The 16,414-nt window shown below is 35.8% G+C and overlaps 1 protein-coding gene across 4 annotated transcripts in view; it reads left to right on the top strand.

Moving 5' to 3' along the window:
- ck (unconventional myosin-VIIa ck) overlaps positions 1-16,414 on the top strand; it is a 251,992-nt gene that overhangs the window by 206,051 nt on the left and 29,527 nt on the right. For all 4 annotated transcript variants that reach the window (XM_089106554.1, XM_089106553.1, XM_089106552.1 and 1 more), the window contains 3 exons: positions 1,550-1,667; positions 5,138-5,264; positions 9,574-9,743. In XM_089106554.1, coding sequence (XP_088962680.1) covers positions 1,550-1,667; positions 5,138-5,264; positions 9,574-9,743 — 415 coding nt within the window. The remainder of the gene's footprint in view (positions 1-1,549; positions 1,668-5,137; positions 5,265-9,573; positions 9,744-16,414) is intronic.

Below are 16,414 nucleotides of genomic sequence, written 5' to 3' on the forward strand. Positions count from 1 at the left end.
GATTGTGTGATTTTTAGTATTATTCTATGACTTTTAGGGGGTGTTTCCCCCCCTTTCAAAAATCAGGCAAATTTTCTCAGGCTCGTAACTTTTGATGGGTAAGATTAAACTTAATGAAACTTATATATTTGAAATCAGCATAAAAAGACGATTCTTTGATATATCTATTGGTATCTAAATTCCGGTTTTTAGAGTTTCGGTTACTATTGAGCCGGGTCAATCCTTACTTACAGTTCGTTACCACAAGTTGTTTGATAAAAACTCACTTTGAGCTCCGTTATGCAAAACCTTTAAATCGGGGCCAAATTCTGAGCTTAAAAATATAATTAGAATCGTGGCCCCCTTAGTTACAATCAGAATTGTGGCCCCCTTAGTTATAATCAGAATTGTGGCCCCCTTATTTATAATCAGAATTGTGGCCCTTTTAGTTAAAGCCTTATATGTTGCAATGAATATATAAACGTACATAGGTATATATGAATAGACATACATGAAACCTTACATTGAGATCCGTTAGACAAAACTCCGTTAGGCAATAAGGGAACCGGTGTTTCCGCCCTGGGAAATTCCCCCGGAAAATTTTACCCCGCGGAAGGTTCTCCCCGTGGAAACTTCCCCCCGTGGAAAATTCCTCCCCGGATAATTTCCTCCACATGCAAAATTGAGTAGCCACAGAGAAAGTACAAAATAGTTCCCTCAAAATACCGATCAGATGTCCTAAGGGGTAGCAAAAGGACAAAAATAATTACCAAAAATAATTTTTTTTTATAATTATCAAAAATTATCAAAAATAATTTTAAGATTGGGGCTGGTTGGTCTCTAATCACTCCCGACTTATAAAAAAGGACTAAAAATCTCAATTTCCGATCAAATGAGTATCCTCCGAAGTTTCTACAACCACGAGGGGAAAGTTGGTGATGAGGAAAAGGCAGCCCCCTCAGCAGCTCCCTCCTATACGGAATGGATTTTTCTAATTTTGGGGTTTAATTTTACTCATTACTTTCATAATAACAGCGTAGACTAGAAATACTCCCAGAAATAAAGACGGATTAAATATCAATTTTTACCTCCACCTTCCTCCCGCCTCTTTCTTAGAACTAATTCCGTATTTGCCTGAAGGCTCAATGAGAGTTAGGATGTTTTGGCTTAAAAATTCACCTTTTTAGGCACCTACCCCCTCCAAACTTTATACGACCACCTTTCCAATAAATACCTTATATCTTAACAATGAGCAACTTGGAAGGCTTATAGCCCTTGCCCCGAAGGTTGGAATTATCAAACCAGGAGGCACGGTTATTCGAAATTTGGGCTATTTTGAACAAAATGAATATCTCAAAATTTTGATGGAATGCGTTTGGGAAAATGGGGGGGGGGGACTATATTTAAAGGATCATGGCAATTTTATTATTATTACTTTTTTTCAATTTCGTTTGTCCGGGTGTATTCTTGCAACTTTGTGCCTCAATCAAATGCTCCGATACCGAAACCGCAAAAAATACAAGAGTGGACTTTGTTAAATTTATTATATATTTTTAATTTTGTTTTCTAGAGTTATTATTCAAAAGAGAAGGTTCCACCAAGTCGGATAAAAGAGGATATTGTGAGTTATGCCAAACTGAAATGGCCCCTGCTATTTTCAAGGTTTTACGAGGCCTTCAGGTTTTCAGGTAAATATAAGTATTAAATTTTTGAAATTATAAGCTTTTCTTGGTATTTCTAATTCATTAATGTTAAGCAAAAAAAAAAATTTTTCGCATGCTGATCAATGGTCTACGTAGCGTAGGTACCGATCTGCTGATTCTCTGCCTTCCGTAGTTAGGCCAATTCGTAGTTAGGAAATAATCTGACGCTTCCCGCGTTTTTCCTCCAGATTTTGCCAATTACCCATCTAGAGCTGGGTTGACTCTTGCTGAACTTAAAGAGTCACGCCGCTGACCCCCGTCCTAACCAAATAACACGTGGCACAAGGACTCCAACCCATGTCCACAAAATCAAAGGATTATAAGTCTAGCGCACTAGCCACTCGGCTAGTAGTATTAAGTAATGACATGAAAATAAATAAATTAAAAAACAAATAAGAGTTCCAAATAGGGGTAAGTCCTTTTATTAGAAAGCGAAAAACAAATACAAAAGTTCTGGATATTTCGACCACATACACCAATGATCATTATCAGCAGAAATATAAAAGTATTATAATTAACACAAACTATATTTAATAAAAACAAAATATACTAGCTTCCGGGTCACAGAATTGGCTTAGAAGGACGCACATTGGCTTAGAAGGATCATTAACTGGCTTCATTCAAAGTCTTAAGTTCCTTAATCTGGCTTAAATTTATGTTGAAATCTTAATTAAGATGGCACAATTTTCTTCTTCCATTAATTGTAAAAGAAATGTTGCAGAATTTATAGTTCCTTAATGTTGCTTAAATTTACGTTGAATTCTTAATAAAGGTGGCACAGTCTTCTTGTTCTTCTAATGTAAACGAAATGTTGCTGAATTTTTTCTTGGTCTATTTTCCCCATATATGTGACGTTGAATTTTTTTCAGTGTGGTCTTGAAAAAAAAAATTCAACATAATAATAAAATTAAAATAAAACTACTTGCAACTGAATTCGTAAAAAAGCTTCAAAAGATATCATTTAAATCTTTAAAGAAAGATTTATCAAAACAAATTATCCAAACATTTATCCAGATTTATCTCTTTATCCAAAGCACATAGAATTGTGTTCTATTTCATTAAAGTTTGTATACGGGCTAAAACACACATGTAAAGTTTACTTGTGGTCCGCTTTTAGTAGCATCAAATTTAAATAATTCGATTCTCCGTCTGGCAAAACCGTTTTGAAAATAGAAAAATCCTTCCTGTTTTGGCACTGGTAAAAACATATTATTAGTATTTTTGTTATATCATTATATAAGCTATAAGCTAAGCTATATCTTATATAAGCTATATCTCTGTAGCTTATCTCTATATCTATATCTTATATAATCTATATCTTATTTGTATCTTATATAAGATATATAAGTTATATATCTGATATAAGCCATCCTTAAGTTAGCTTTGCGCCAGCAAAGCTATTTTAATGAATAATTCGATAAATTTGAATAATTCGATTCTCCATCTGGCAAAATCCTTTTGAAAATAGAAAAATACTTCCTGTTTTAGCGCCGGTAAGAACATAATATTATTTTTTTAAGCGCTATGGACATAAAAAAAATTGCCCCCTGGACCCACCTTAAGCCAATTCATGCCTAAGAACCGTGATTTTCTTTTGATTTCATACCTAAAACCTAAGGAATTTTCTTTTGCTTTCAAAACTGCGAAGTTCTTAGGGCAGTACTTCATATTAAAGCGTAAACGCCATGTTAGACCGTGAAAATAGTGAGCGATTCTAATTGGTTAAATTTGACAAAACATTTATGTGTAAAAATTCGAGCTCTGACAATCTATTGATTCCCAAAGGCAGGTGTACATTCTACAAAAACCTTCACTTTCTTAAGCTGTTTTTCTTAAGCTGCTTTTTTTTAGATTTTTCACCCACCTTTCTTTGTTTTTAATTTGATTACCACAGTTACTGAAAATTACATAACTGCTTATGCATTTCTTTATCTTGAAAAATTCAATTCCCCTATTTTTCTTTGTTTCTTAAAGTTGCGAAAATTTGTGTAAGTTTCCGGTGAACAAAGCCGAACAACAATATTTAATTTGCACGATCTTTGGTACTTAAAGAAATTTATCCAAAATCTGTGTCGTTCACTATAATTTCCTTGAAGGGCGCTACTCCTCAAGGTCAGCGCCGCACCGCTGACCAGCGCAGCGCTCAGCGCCGCTTGCAGTCACTGCTCTGGTTAGGCAATTTCGTGAAAGGTCCATCCTGACGCCACTATGAGGCCGCGCTTTTTTGAGGATGAAAGATTGCCAAAGGTCGTCCCTTTTGGCCATCCATCAAGGGCTAAAAGAAAAGATGGTCTTCCCCGAATGGTGTGGGAGAGGTTATAAGAAAGCATTAAAGGGAATTGGAACTTGTAGAGAGGGTGCTTTGAATAGATTGCAATGGGGGAGGAGCGTGTAAAGCCGTGTTAACCTCACGGGGTTTTGTGCTGCGGTTAGTTGTAAATGGTAGTAGTAGTAGTAGTATTCACAAGAGTTCTTTTTTTGTATAACTTTAAGAAAACGAGATTTCTGCAATATTTGTGGCTCCGTCACTACACCAATACGCCAATCTTAATCATTAGATAATAACCAACTGTAGGCCATACAACGGCCATACAATGTTATGCAGGCCATACAACGCACAAATATCTCCAAATGCAACATTACTTTTTCAAATGGGAAATGGAAATTGACCTTAAACTTCTATTATTGTTATTATTGATAAAGCGGGTCGTGGTATACCAGTGTTAATTCTGGCGCCACTGACCTTATGGCAAAGCAAAAATTGAAAACAGTATTTGGCAATATTTGTGGCCCCGTCACATCCCTTGTAACGCTAATCTTGAATATTAGATAATTACCAGGGGTCATGCCTTAGAGTATGTTCAGCTAGTCAGGCCACACAACATACAAATAGTCTTCGGATTTGACACTGCTTCCTCATATGAGAAATATATTGTTAGTATTATTGTTAATATTAATATTATTTAGTTTAAAAATCCTGCAGAATCAGATAGAAAAAATGTAAAACAAAGAAAAAGCAAAAGGGAGAAACAAAAGGACGAACAACAGCGAGGATAATTTTCAGCCAGCGAATGAGAAATAAAAAAAATTAATATTTTGATGAGGGGTCAAACCTCGTTCAGAGCTAAAAAAAAATTCAAAATATAAACTGTAAATACATCAGAAGGATAAACTATAAGATACGTATAAAAGATAAAAAATATAAAGATAAAGAAAAATACGAAATATAGAAAATACCTTTCTGAGTACTGAAGAAGTACCCAACTTTCGTTTTTTATTCATTGTATTTAGCATGTGGTGTCAGCAGTGCGGTCTCGGAAATTATTTACGATTAGCCCTCGAAAGGGCCAGGACCCAATATGTTGTACCTACGGCCAACCAACTATTTAGAATCTAGCTTTTATAATTTCATTTCTTTAATTGAATTTTTCTAATTTTTGTCTATTAATTACTAGGTCTTAAGTTGCAAAAATCCGATGTAATAGTAGCTGTAAATTGGACTGGTGTCTACGTGGTTGACGACCAAGAACAAGTATTGTTAGAATTGTCGTTTCCAGAAATAACCAGTGTTGCCAGTCAAAAGTAAGTTGCTTCTTTTTTCCAAATCAAAAGTGGGAAATAAGCCTTTAAATATAGTGCTAAATCAATTTATAATTATATTTGCGATGGCTTGACGCCACGCCAAAACTTTATGTAAGGTGAATTTCGAAGACACACCACCCCAAAAAAGTAAACTTTATTAAAGGAAGTATGGACCCTATTACTTACTAGTATTCATTGAATAATATATGCATATATATACGTATGTATGTTTTACACTCAAGCTTCGTAAATTCATTTTATTTTTTAATTAATAATATTATTGATTGCTGGTGACAAATAAAATTGCCATATACGTAGAGTTAGTGAATAAATGATTGATTTTTCTACTTTTATGATATTCGAGTTATGTGCATTTAGCGGTGCGAATTAACAAAATTTATGAGGAGGGGGGCAAGAATTATTTTTCTATTTTTTAATGAAGATCTAAAAAAATATTTTTAATATTTTGGTAATTTTTACTTATATTTTATTATAATATTCTACTTTAAAAAACTACTTTTTTTTCGCTTTTTAAGCAACGACTTCCATTTAATTGAAATTAATTGAAAGGATCTCCAGACCCCGAAAAAAACCTTTTGAACAATCTTGCAGAGCAAGAAGTTGAGAAATAATGAAAAAAATCAGTGGTCATCAGAAGACCCCAGCTTGGTAAACAATGTTGACGAGGTAGACTTGGTATGTAAAAGCTTAATGAAAATACAAAAAAAAATTCTTCAAAATTTGGTAATTCATTGCAAGTAATTTATTATATTCATTGTAGAGTCGGTGAAACATCTCTGAAACGTATCGGAAGTCTCAGCATAGATATTCGGTCCAAAAAAATCGATTTCATGTCTAAAAATATGGTGGACCAGATAGACATTGTGACATCTTTTGACAGAAGTGCTTAAAAAATGCGGCATTTGCAACTTTTGCTTTAGCCCTTTACATAGATCCTTTCTCCGAGAGGGCGAGGGTTTGAATCCTAGTATACTCAATTATTTGGTTTGGGACGGGGGTCAGTGGCGTGACTCTGTAAGCTCAGCCAGAGTCGGCCCAGCTCTAAATGGGTACATGGATATATCTGGAGAAGGTGAACAGGAAGGGTTTGCAAAAGCACACGATGCCTGGCCCCCATTCCCCCATTGCTCCTCCTGGCTGAAGGGCCTTGAGACGGAGATCAGCACCACCGGTTCGGACCTTAAGGGTGTAGTTCTGCATCCTTTACCTTAAATTTACTTTACCTTTAGATACCAAACCAATCTTGTCAACGTTGTTTTTCAAGGTGGGGTGTTTTAAGGACCCCTGATTCGTTTCATTTTTTCTCAACTATTTGATGTGGAAGATTGTTCAGAACATGGTTTTTGGGTGTCTGGAGATATGTTTCAATTAAAAAATTATTGTGAGCAGTTTGAAAATGACCGTGTATTTTAATTCTTGGAAAGTAAAGATTTATTTTTAAATAAACTGAATTTCTTCCCCTTCTTAGTTAAAAGCTTACCCTTTGCTTCTATAATTTCATTTATTTTCATTTTTTCGTAAATTTTTATTTTATTTATTTTTATTTATTTATTTAATATTATGTATAAACGGAAAGGTCTAAGAAATTATTTTTTCTACTGATTTTAGTGATGGGACCCCAAATAGGATTATATTATGTATGTTCATGCAGAGGCGGTTTTAGGGGAGGAACTGAGGGGCATTTGCCCCGGGCGCTGAAATTTTATGGGCACAAAATCTCAAATAAATAGTCTAACTGTTATAAATATTTTGTAGTTTTTGAAATTTTATTTTTATTTAAATAAAGTAGAGAACGCAGTTAATAAATGAAAATAATTAATATATGATTAAATTAATTGATACAATTTTTCTTTTTTTACATAATGAAATAATAATTACTAAAATAATTAAAAATAATTAAATTATTTAAATAATAAGTTAATAGATAATTAAAAAATAACTAATTTAATATAATTTTGTTAATAAATGAAAATTCCATAAAAAGTTGGCCTGAAATTTTTTTGGGAGACAGGGGGGGGGGGCTAACCAATATTTTTGCCCCTGGTGCAAGAGAGGCTAGAACTGCTACTGTGTGCATGGGATGCTGAATCATACTAACGTTTAGAAATTCTGGCTCAAATATGGATTTAACTAAAGGGACTTTTACACTACGTATACAACTTTCTATGCTAATCGGTTAATTTACGTTACGTTGGGTATAACTTCGCACTATAACTCGCACTTAAAGATTTCATTTCACACTAAGTTAGCGTAGGAATACACAAAATCGTCATAACCATCGTCCAAAATCACCACAATCACGAAATAAAGCGTAGGAATACATAAAATCGTCATAACCATCGTCCAAAATCACCACAATCACTAAATAAAGCGTAGGAATACATAAAATCGTCATAATTATCTTCCAAAATCACCACAATCACTAAATAAAGCGTAGGAATACATAAAATCGTAATAACCATCGTCCAAAATCACCACAATCACGAAATAAAGCGTAGGAATACATAAAATCGTCATAATTATCTTCCAAAGTCACCACAATCACTAAATTAAGCGTAGGAATACATAAAATCGTTATAACCATCGTCCAAAATCACCACAATCACTAAATAAAGCGTAGGAATACATAAAATTGTCATAACCATCGTCCAAAATCACTACAATCACGAAATAAAACGTAGGAATACACAAAATCGTCATAACCATCGTCCAAAATCACCACAATCACTAAATAAAGCGTAGGAATACGTAAAATCGTCGTAACCATCGTCCAAAATCACCACAATCACGAAATAAAACGTAGGAATACATAAAAGCATCATAATTATCGTCCAAAATCACCACAATCACTAAATAAAGCGTAGGAAATCATAAAATCGTCATAACCATCGTCCAAAATCACCACAATCACGAAATAAAGCGTAGGAATACATAAATCGTCATAACCATCGTCCAAAATCACCACAATCACGAAATAAAGTGTAGGAATACATAAAATCGTCATAACCATCGTCCAAAATTACCACAATCACTAAATAAAGCGTAGGAATACATAAAATCGTCATAACCATCTTCCAAAATCACCACAATCACGAAATAAAGCGTAGGAATACATAAATCGTCATAACCATCGTCCAAAATCACCACAATCACGAAATAAATAGTAGGAATACATAAAATCGTCATAACCATCGTCCAAAATCACCACAATCACTAAATAAAGCGTAGGAATACATAACATCGTCATAACCATCGTCCAAAATCACCACAATCACTAAATAAAGCGTAGTATTACATAAAATCGTCATAACCATCGTCCAAAATCACCAAAATCACGAAATAAAGCGTAGGATTACATAAAATTGTCAGAACCATCGTCCAAAATCACCACAATCACGAAATAAAGCGTGGGAATGCATAAAATCGTCATAACCATCGTCCAAAATCACCACAATCACTAAATAAAGTGTAGGAATACATAAAATCGTCATAACCATCGTCCAAAATTACCACAATCACGAAATAAAGCGTAGGAATACATAAATCGTCATAACCATCGTCCAAAATCACCACAATCACGAAATAAAGCGTAGGAATACATAAAATCGTCATAACCATCGTACAAAATCACCACAATCACGAAATAAAGAGAAGGAATACATAACATCGTCATAACCATCGTCCAAAATCACCACAATCACTAAATAAAGCGTAGTAATACATAACATCGTCATAACCATCGTCCAAAATCACCAAAATCACGAAATAAAGCGTAGGATTACATAAATCGTCATAACCATCGTTCGAAATCACCACAATCACGAAATAAAGCGTGGGAATGCATAAAATCGTCATAACCATCGTCAAAAATCACCACAAGCATCATAAGCGAATTATTTGATAATTAAAAATTGGAATGGAGATGGGGATTCAAGCTGTTATCAAAAGTAAAGGACTTCGAAGGGAAGTCTATAAATTAATTTTCAAATTTGTTAATTGTTTTTAAAAAAATTAAATTTGGTTGCTACTTTGTTGAGTTTAGCATAACGCAGCATGAGCTTACCAATGTAAAGCTCAATATAGAGCTCGAGTCTAATTAGCAGCACCGGAGTTTTAGACAAAATTTGATCCGTAAGATTACGTAACGTAACGTGAAGTCTTAAGTTATGCTAATGTAAAAGGATCTGCGGCGGAGTGTGAGAGCACCATAAGAGTAATTGTGCTTGAGAATGTAGCATTTTCTGGAAATCTGGAATGTAGTTCTTTCTGTAAATTATTTGTTTTTCAGGACAGCCAAAGTATTTATGCAGTCATTTACCCTGATGACCATAAGGGGAGAAGAATTTTCGTTTCAAAGTCCTAATTCAGAAGATATCCGGGACTTAGTCGTGTATTTCTTGGAAGGTCTGAAGAAACGGTCGAAATTTGTGATTGCCCTTCAGGATTATAGTCCACCTGGTGAGCTTTTATTTTTAATTCAGAGTTTAAAAATGGGGAAAAGAAGGAAAGGGCAAGGCCGTATCCAGAGGTGGGCTACTGGGTTTCACCCCCCACCTGAAATTTTTGCCTGACTCCTAAAAACGTAGATTACATGTAATAAAATTTTTGGTGTGTTTTTAAAGTTTCTTTTTGGACTCCCACTCCTGGAAAGATCCTGGATGAGTCCTTTAGGGAGGGGGGGGGGGGGTGGGCGGTTAAATATTTGAGTGGAAGACTCCTTCTGTTTTTTAGGATTGTAGTCCTCCAGATTATAGTATCACTTGACTAAAAGTCACCTGGCTTTTTAATTTACAATTTTCAAATTTGTTTGTGCTTCTCACGTAGATTCGAAGTGAGGTGAATAAAGGGGGAAGGGGGGTTGGGTGAAAGATTTAAATGAATGAGAGTTGAAATATTTATATAAAATATTTTTTTTTAAATATTTTAGAAAAAAATTAGAAACAGAAAGAGAGGGATGAGTTTTGGCTTTTGAATGAATGAATATTTATTTCCCGTCATACAGTCAAACAACAAAACGCGATGGAGTATTATTAGAATAAAAGAAAGAAAAAGAACGAACTTTGAACAGATAACATAAAAATCAAAACAAAATCAAAATAGCCATTTTCCAGGGGTATGAAGATTGCCGGTTTGATAAACATTCGAACTGAGAGCCCCTGCAAGGAGGGGCTCCGTAACACTGAAACGTCGAATCACATAACCGTTTCTAAGCCATCTAGGGATTTGTAGAAGGTACTTGGCAAACTTAAAGTAAGATTTACGCAGAGATTGCTTATCAACATCGGTCAAAACGTCCCAAAAAGACCTTAGGTATAGTATATGCGGATGGGCGATACTATTCTACAACTTTGCCAGTAGCTTACGTATAAGGCTAACTTACCAATAAACAATACTAGCATATGCTGCACGTATTTTTCTCTCAGCATGCTTAATAAGAAGCTTTCTTGTATTCCTAAGGGAAGACCCAATCGGTAAGCCAAGGTAAACTAGCTCTGAATTAGGCACAATATCTGAAGAAGCTAATCGTACGCTTTCTGGAACTAAAGAAACAGGGCAATTAAAAAATAACACTTGCGACTTAGCAGCATCAAGGAGGCACACTTGTGCCTCTATAAAGAGGCGACCCACCACAATGTTAATCGATTTCCGGTCCTAGCGGTCGCAGAGAGACAGCGGTAATCGCATTTTGTAGCCCAAGCTCAAACTAAGAAACGTGCAAAATTTCACCCCCCTCCGACTTTATCTTCATGGGTAAAAGTGGGCCGGAATTTTCGACCCTCCGACCACAGCCCCCCTTTAACGTTGTCCGATTGGGCTGAAATTTAGAAGTTAAGCTTTCCTAGGGCCCGGGAGCTCATCCTCGAAATTTCAGCTCAATCCGATCACTCCTTGTTTTCCAAAAACCAAATATAGCCACTTAAAGTTCAAATTTTTTTTTTTTTTTGTTATCCACGCCTACAGGCCAAAGTTGGCAACTGATCCGGGTGAATGAGGACTCATTCGAAGCAGAATTCAACCTTTTGGCGCCTTTTGATATTTTCAGACCGAAAAACTTATCCCCCGAATTTACATGTACGAATAACCTCGTTTTCCTATAAGAGCCCATGTTAATTTTTCCCACCACAACCCCCCTTTCACGTTGTCTGATCGGGCTGAATTTTAAAGGATAAGCTTTCCTGGAGCCTGGGAGCTTATCCTCGAAATTTCAGCTCAATCTGATCACTCCTTCCCTGTTTTCCAAAAACCAAATATCAAGTTTTGTGGGGATTTCCTTTCGTCAAAAATAGATTCCACTTACTAAAATACAATTACAAGTATGTCTCTTTGGTACAGTGGTCAATATTCCTGACTGTTAGGCGGAAGATTCGGGCTCGATTCCCAGGCAGAGGAATTTTTTTATATGATGAATTTAAAGTTTAAAAAAGAAACTCAGTTTACTTTTTAAATTAATTGAAAAAAACTACGTTTTTTAATGAGTTAAAGAGGCTGAGATACAAGTTCGAACCTTAAAACGTACAGGGATTAGGAGGCACCCTGTACGACGTGATTTGAGTATTCAGGAATTAAAAGCCTTAACACAAGAATGTTCAAGAGCGGGGGGTTTGGGGGGCGGCCGCCCCCCCCCCAACTTTAACTCCTGACACGATCAGCTAACAGTTAGTCAAGCAATAATAAGTGATAAACTGTACAAAAACGTGCAGAAATTATTTGAAAAAAACTACGTTTTCTAAAGAGTTAAAGAGGCTGAGTTACAAGGTCGAACCTAAAAAAAAATAAAAAATAAAATTTTAAACTGAAAGTAAGGAGCGACATTAAAACTTAAAACGAACAGAAATTATTCCGTATATGAAAGGGGCTGTGCCCTCCTCAACGCCTCGCTCTTTACGCTTAAGTTTTTATTGTTTAAAAAAAGAGTTGTGAGAAAGTCAAACTTTAGCGTAAAGAGCGAGGCATTGAGGAGGGCACAGCCCCTTTCATATACGGAATAATTTCTGTTCGTTTTAAGTTTTAATGTCGCTCCTTACTTTCAGTTAAAAAAAAATTTTTTTATTTAAAGGCTGCGAAAGCGGGGGGTTTGGGGGCGGCAGCCCCCCAACTGTGCCTCCTAATCCCTGTACGTTTTAAGGTTCGACCTTGTAACTCAGCCTCTTTAACTCTTTAGAAAACGCAGTTTTTTTCAAATAATTAATAGATGAGCCTATGTTATCATAGCAAGTTGCAAGCTCATCAAAATTACATTGTAAACTGGTAATGGAACGTCACAGGTTCAACAGGTCGTCGGCAGAACAGAGTACAGATGAATCAACACCTTTAGATACGCAGCTAGTAGGAAGATCAAGCTGGGCAGGGAGAGTGGCATTATTATAAATGGTCGGGGAGGTTATTGCTCCTTGTTTTATACCAACGTAAACTGACAGGTCTTCTTCAGCGAACGAGTCAGAGTTTCAACCGGAATTTTAGATGGCGTTACATGTAGAAAACAGGCCCTATATCGTCCAGGCTTTTGATTTAGAGTTTTAAAGCATGCTTGGTTTTTTTTTTTATGGAGATTCAGGTGAGGTGAATAGAGGAGGGATTGGTTGAAAGACATTAGTGAATGACAGTTATGATTTCAATTGGGAGGAGGGGCTTTTTGTTGAGGGCGGCCTCACTGTAAGTTTGGGGAGCTTACGGTTAAACAAATTCTAACGAAACACCTGAGTTTTATGTACCAAGTGGAGGGGGGACGCGTAGTCCGCTGCAACTTCAACTAAGTTAAGTTCCCCCAGTTTTTGCCATTCCCGCTCTAGATTTTCAAAATACCTTTTTTGTTTTTTTTTTTTTAATGAAATCTGTGGGTTTTAGGTATTTCAAAAAATGGAAAAAATGGCAAACTTACCCTCTGTAGACATTAAAAAATACATTTTGCACCTTTTAAATTTTTATGAAATGATGCGACTAAAAGAGAGATGAAGTATTTAAATCTATAAAAATTTGAATACAGAGAGAAGGGTACCTTAATAGCTAAATATAATAAGAAAGCTATTCTCTCCAAGGTTTTCATCAATAATGGCAAAAAAAACCTTGAAATATTCAGTGAGTCAAAGAAGTCATCGAGACTGCAAATAAACGAAAAGAATAATTTTCGACATAAGCTTTAAATTACATTTTTTTTTTTTTTTTTTTGCCAATACCACACTGCCCTTCTATGACGAACAAACAAAGGTTCAAATGGGTATAAGTCCATTTCTTAGACAGTGATGAAGGTGATAACATCTTCTTCTTCTTCTAATTGTAAAAGGAATGTTTTTGAATTTATAGTTATATACTTTATTGGTCACATCTCCCCCCCCCCCCATATATACGACGTGTTTTTGACGTAATACTTTCAATTAGGTTTTTTCTTTTTCCAAGACCACACTGCCTTTCACTGTCTAACAAATGGATTTCTCTCCATTTGAACGTTTATTTGTAAGAAAAGAATTAATCAAAAACTTGTTTAAAATAAATATCTAAATGATCTAACAAGTGGCTCACCAATGATAGGTTTAATAGGTAAATGGGAATGAATTTAATAAGTAATCGACAATTAAATTGGTATTTTTTTTGTTTTATAAACAAGCAAATGCCGGCTTGCCATATCTGTCAGGATTCGCAAACTTCCTAGCCATGACATGGCTAATTGTAGAAAAAGCCAAGACAGATAGTTCGAGTGATTGAGAGGCAAATCTATGATAATTATCAAAGCTTCCAAATATAATTTCAAAATATTTGAGGGATGCCCCCATTCGCCTATATTATTCAACTACGCGATAGACTGGATCATGTATAATGCAATGAGAAACCACAGCGGAATAGTCTTCGGACAAATAGCTGGTTTCCAACAGTCCCTGACAGATCTGGACTTCGAAGACGACTTTGCTGAGATGGAAACTACCGCCGACAGTTTACAAGGCGTGATCAACGTTACCTCTGAGGTCTCAAAGCGCATCGGACTGGCCATCAGTGGCGTAAAGACTAAAGTATTGGCTCTCAACCAACCTGCTCCTTGCCAAGTTACCCTCGACGGTGAGCCAATAGAAAACGTTGAGGAATTCAAGTATCTTGGCTCTATCATAACACCTGATGGCGGAGCTGAAAGGGATATCTCTGCCCGCATAGCAAAAGCCTGGGGAGTGTTTACTAGTCTAAAAAAAAACATTATGGACCAGACGGGAGATCTCAACCAAAACAAAAGTCAGAATCTATGGTGCAACTGTTCGAGCAGTACTTCTGTATGCTTGCGAGACATGGCCATCAAGACTGAAGATGCGAGAACTTTGGATGTGTTCGACCACCGCTGCCTTCGTTACATCCTCCGCATTAAGAGATGGGACAGGATTTCCAATAGTGAAATAAGGATTCGCTGTGGCCAATCAGAAGAGCTATCGCTTATCATTAAAAGACGTCGCCTGAAGCTCCTCGGCCACACATTGCGCCGTCCCGAAGGCACGATATGTCGAGACGTCCTTGTCTGCGAACCAGCCCACTCCTGGAAACGTAAACCAGGAGGACAAAAGAAGAACCTGTGGCAAAAATTCAAGGAGGACCTGGAACCATAGGGAGGATTCACGAAACACGGTCGGAGATTGGAAAAAGACTGGCTGAGGATCACCGCAGAAGCTGCAGTCGACCGATTAAAGGGTTCTTTGGAAGTCATTCCAAGATCATATTGTGCCGGGCAGGACAGTTCATCGTCTGGTTCCCGCCGAAAGTAAAAAGTAAAGTAAGTATCCTGTTACTCTCCGAGAACGCTCTCCCACGATTTAAAAATCCCTTTAAATCGAGGACATAGAAATATATACATTTTTTGCTATTACCATCTTGGATCTGTCTACAGTGTTCTGTCATATATCAATTCACACTTAAAATGCGATTTCCTTTTGATAACTAAAAAAGTATAAATTTTTTAGGGAAGTAACACGTTTTTATCAGTTTTGCCACATAGAACCGTGAAAATCAATAAGCAAAATTTAGCTAAATTTTACAATGGTTTTTTATTCGTAAAAGTTTGAACGTTAACAATTTGTTGATTTCCAACGACAAAATTCACCTTCTAGGAAAAGGTACACTTTCTTAAGCTGCTTGATGCCATGTATTTTTAGCTTATTTTTGGCTGTTTTTCGCCCTTGTTTCTTTTTTAATTTGGTGCCCGCTATTACACAAAACTGCGAAACTGTCCGTGGAAATACTTTTTTTTAAGAATTTAATCCCCGATTTTCCTATTATTTCTAAGGTGTTTCTGTTTTGGATTAAGCTTTCACTTCACCATTTCAATCAATCAGATTTCGCTTTCACTGTCTTTGGTACATTAAAGGGCCCCTGAAGGCATTTTGGGTCTCTATATAGCGGCACTGCTACTTATAGTTTTAAAACTATAAGCAGTGGAAGTTGTTTTCCAAAAATTGTTATAGCTTTTGCTCAGTTACTGATTAGAGATTCTTAGAAGTTTATAAATTATGATAAAATTTATATAAAATATTAATTAATGAATTTATAAAAATTTACACTAATTATTCCAAAATTTATAATTAGAAATTTCTCTGTGGAGCTACTAGTGGTGCTTTTAACGTCTATTTACAGTGTACTATGCACTATATGTATGTATTTGCGTGCAATGAAATCGTGGGAGTGCGTTCGAGGAGAGTAACAGGATACTAAGAACTTAGATTGATAATTTGAGTTTGTTTATTAAGGTTTTAGTGTTAAAGTTTATAACCTAAAACTATATATATTTTGAAACTATATTTTGAAGCTTTGATAATTATCATAGGTTTGCCTCTCAATCACTCGAACTATCTGTCTTGGCTTTTTCTACAATTAGCCATGTCTTGATGCCCGCAAAAATACTTGACTTTAATTCAGTGAATATGGTCATTTTTAATTTGGCACTGTCTATGAACAGAAATTTTCGTCCAAAAAGTCTATAAATTTGTTGCTGTTGATTTGCAAGAAGTTGAAGAGATATATACAAAAATGCAGCGTCAAATAGTATCCTACTGTGACAAGACCAAAAATGCCTTTAGTTTGCCAAAATGTAAATTTGCCTTCTGAGCCTCAAAAAGTCCGATCGGAGGTAGTCCGAAAGTCCGATAGAGCTGCAAGAAAAA

Source organism: Artemia sp. Qi Xiang Cuo, chromosome 21, assembly GCF_049724085.1.
Source record: "Artemia sp. Qi Xiang Cuo chromosome 21, ASM4972408v1, whole genome shotgun sequence".
In the NCBI taxonomy this organism is placed as follows: domain Eukaryota; kingdom Metazoa; phylum Arthropoda; class Branchiopoda; order Anostraca; family Artemiidae; genus Artemia; species Artemia sp. Qi Xiang Cuo.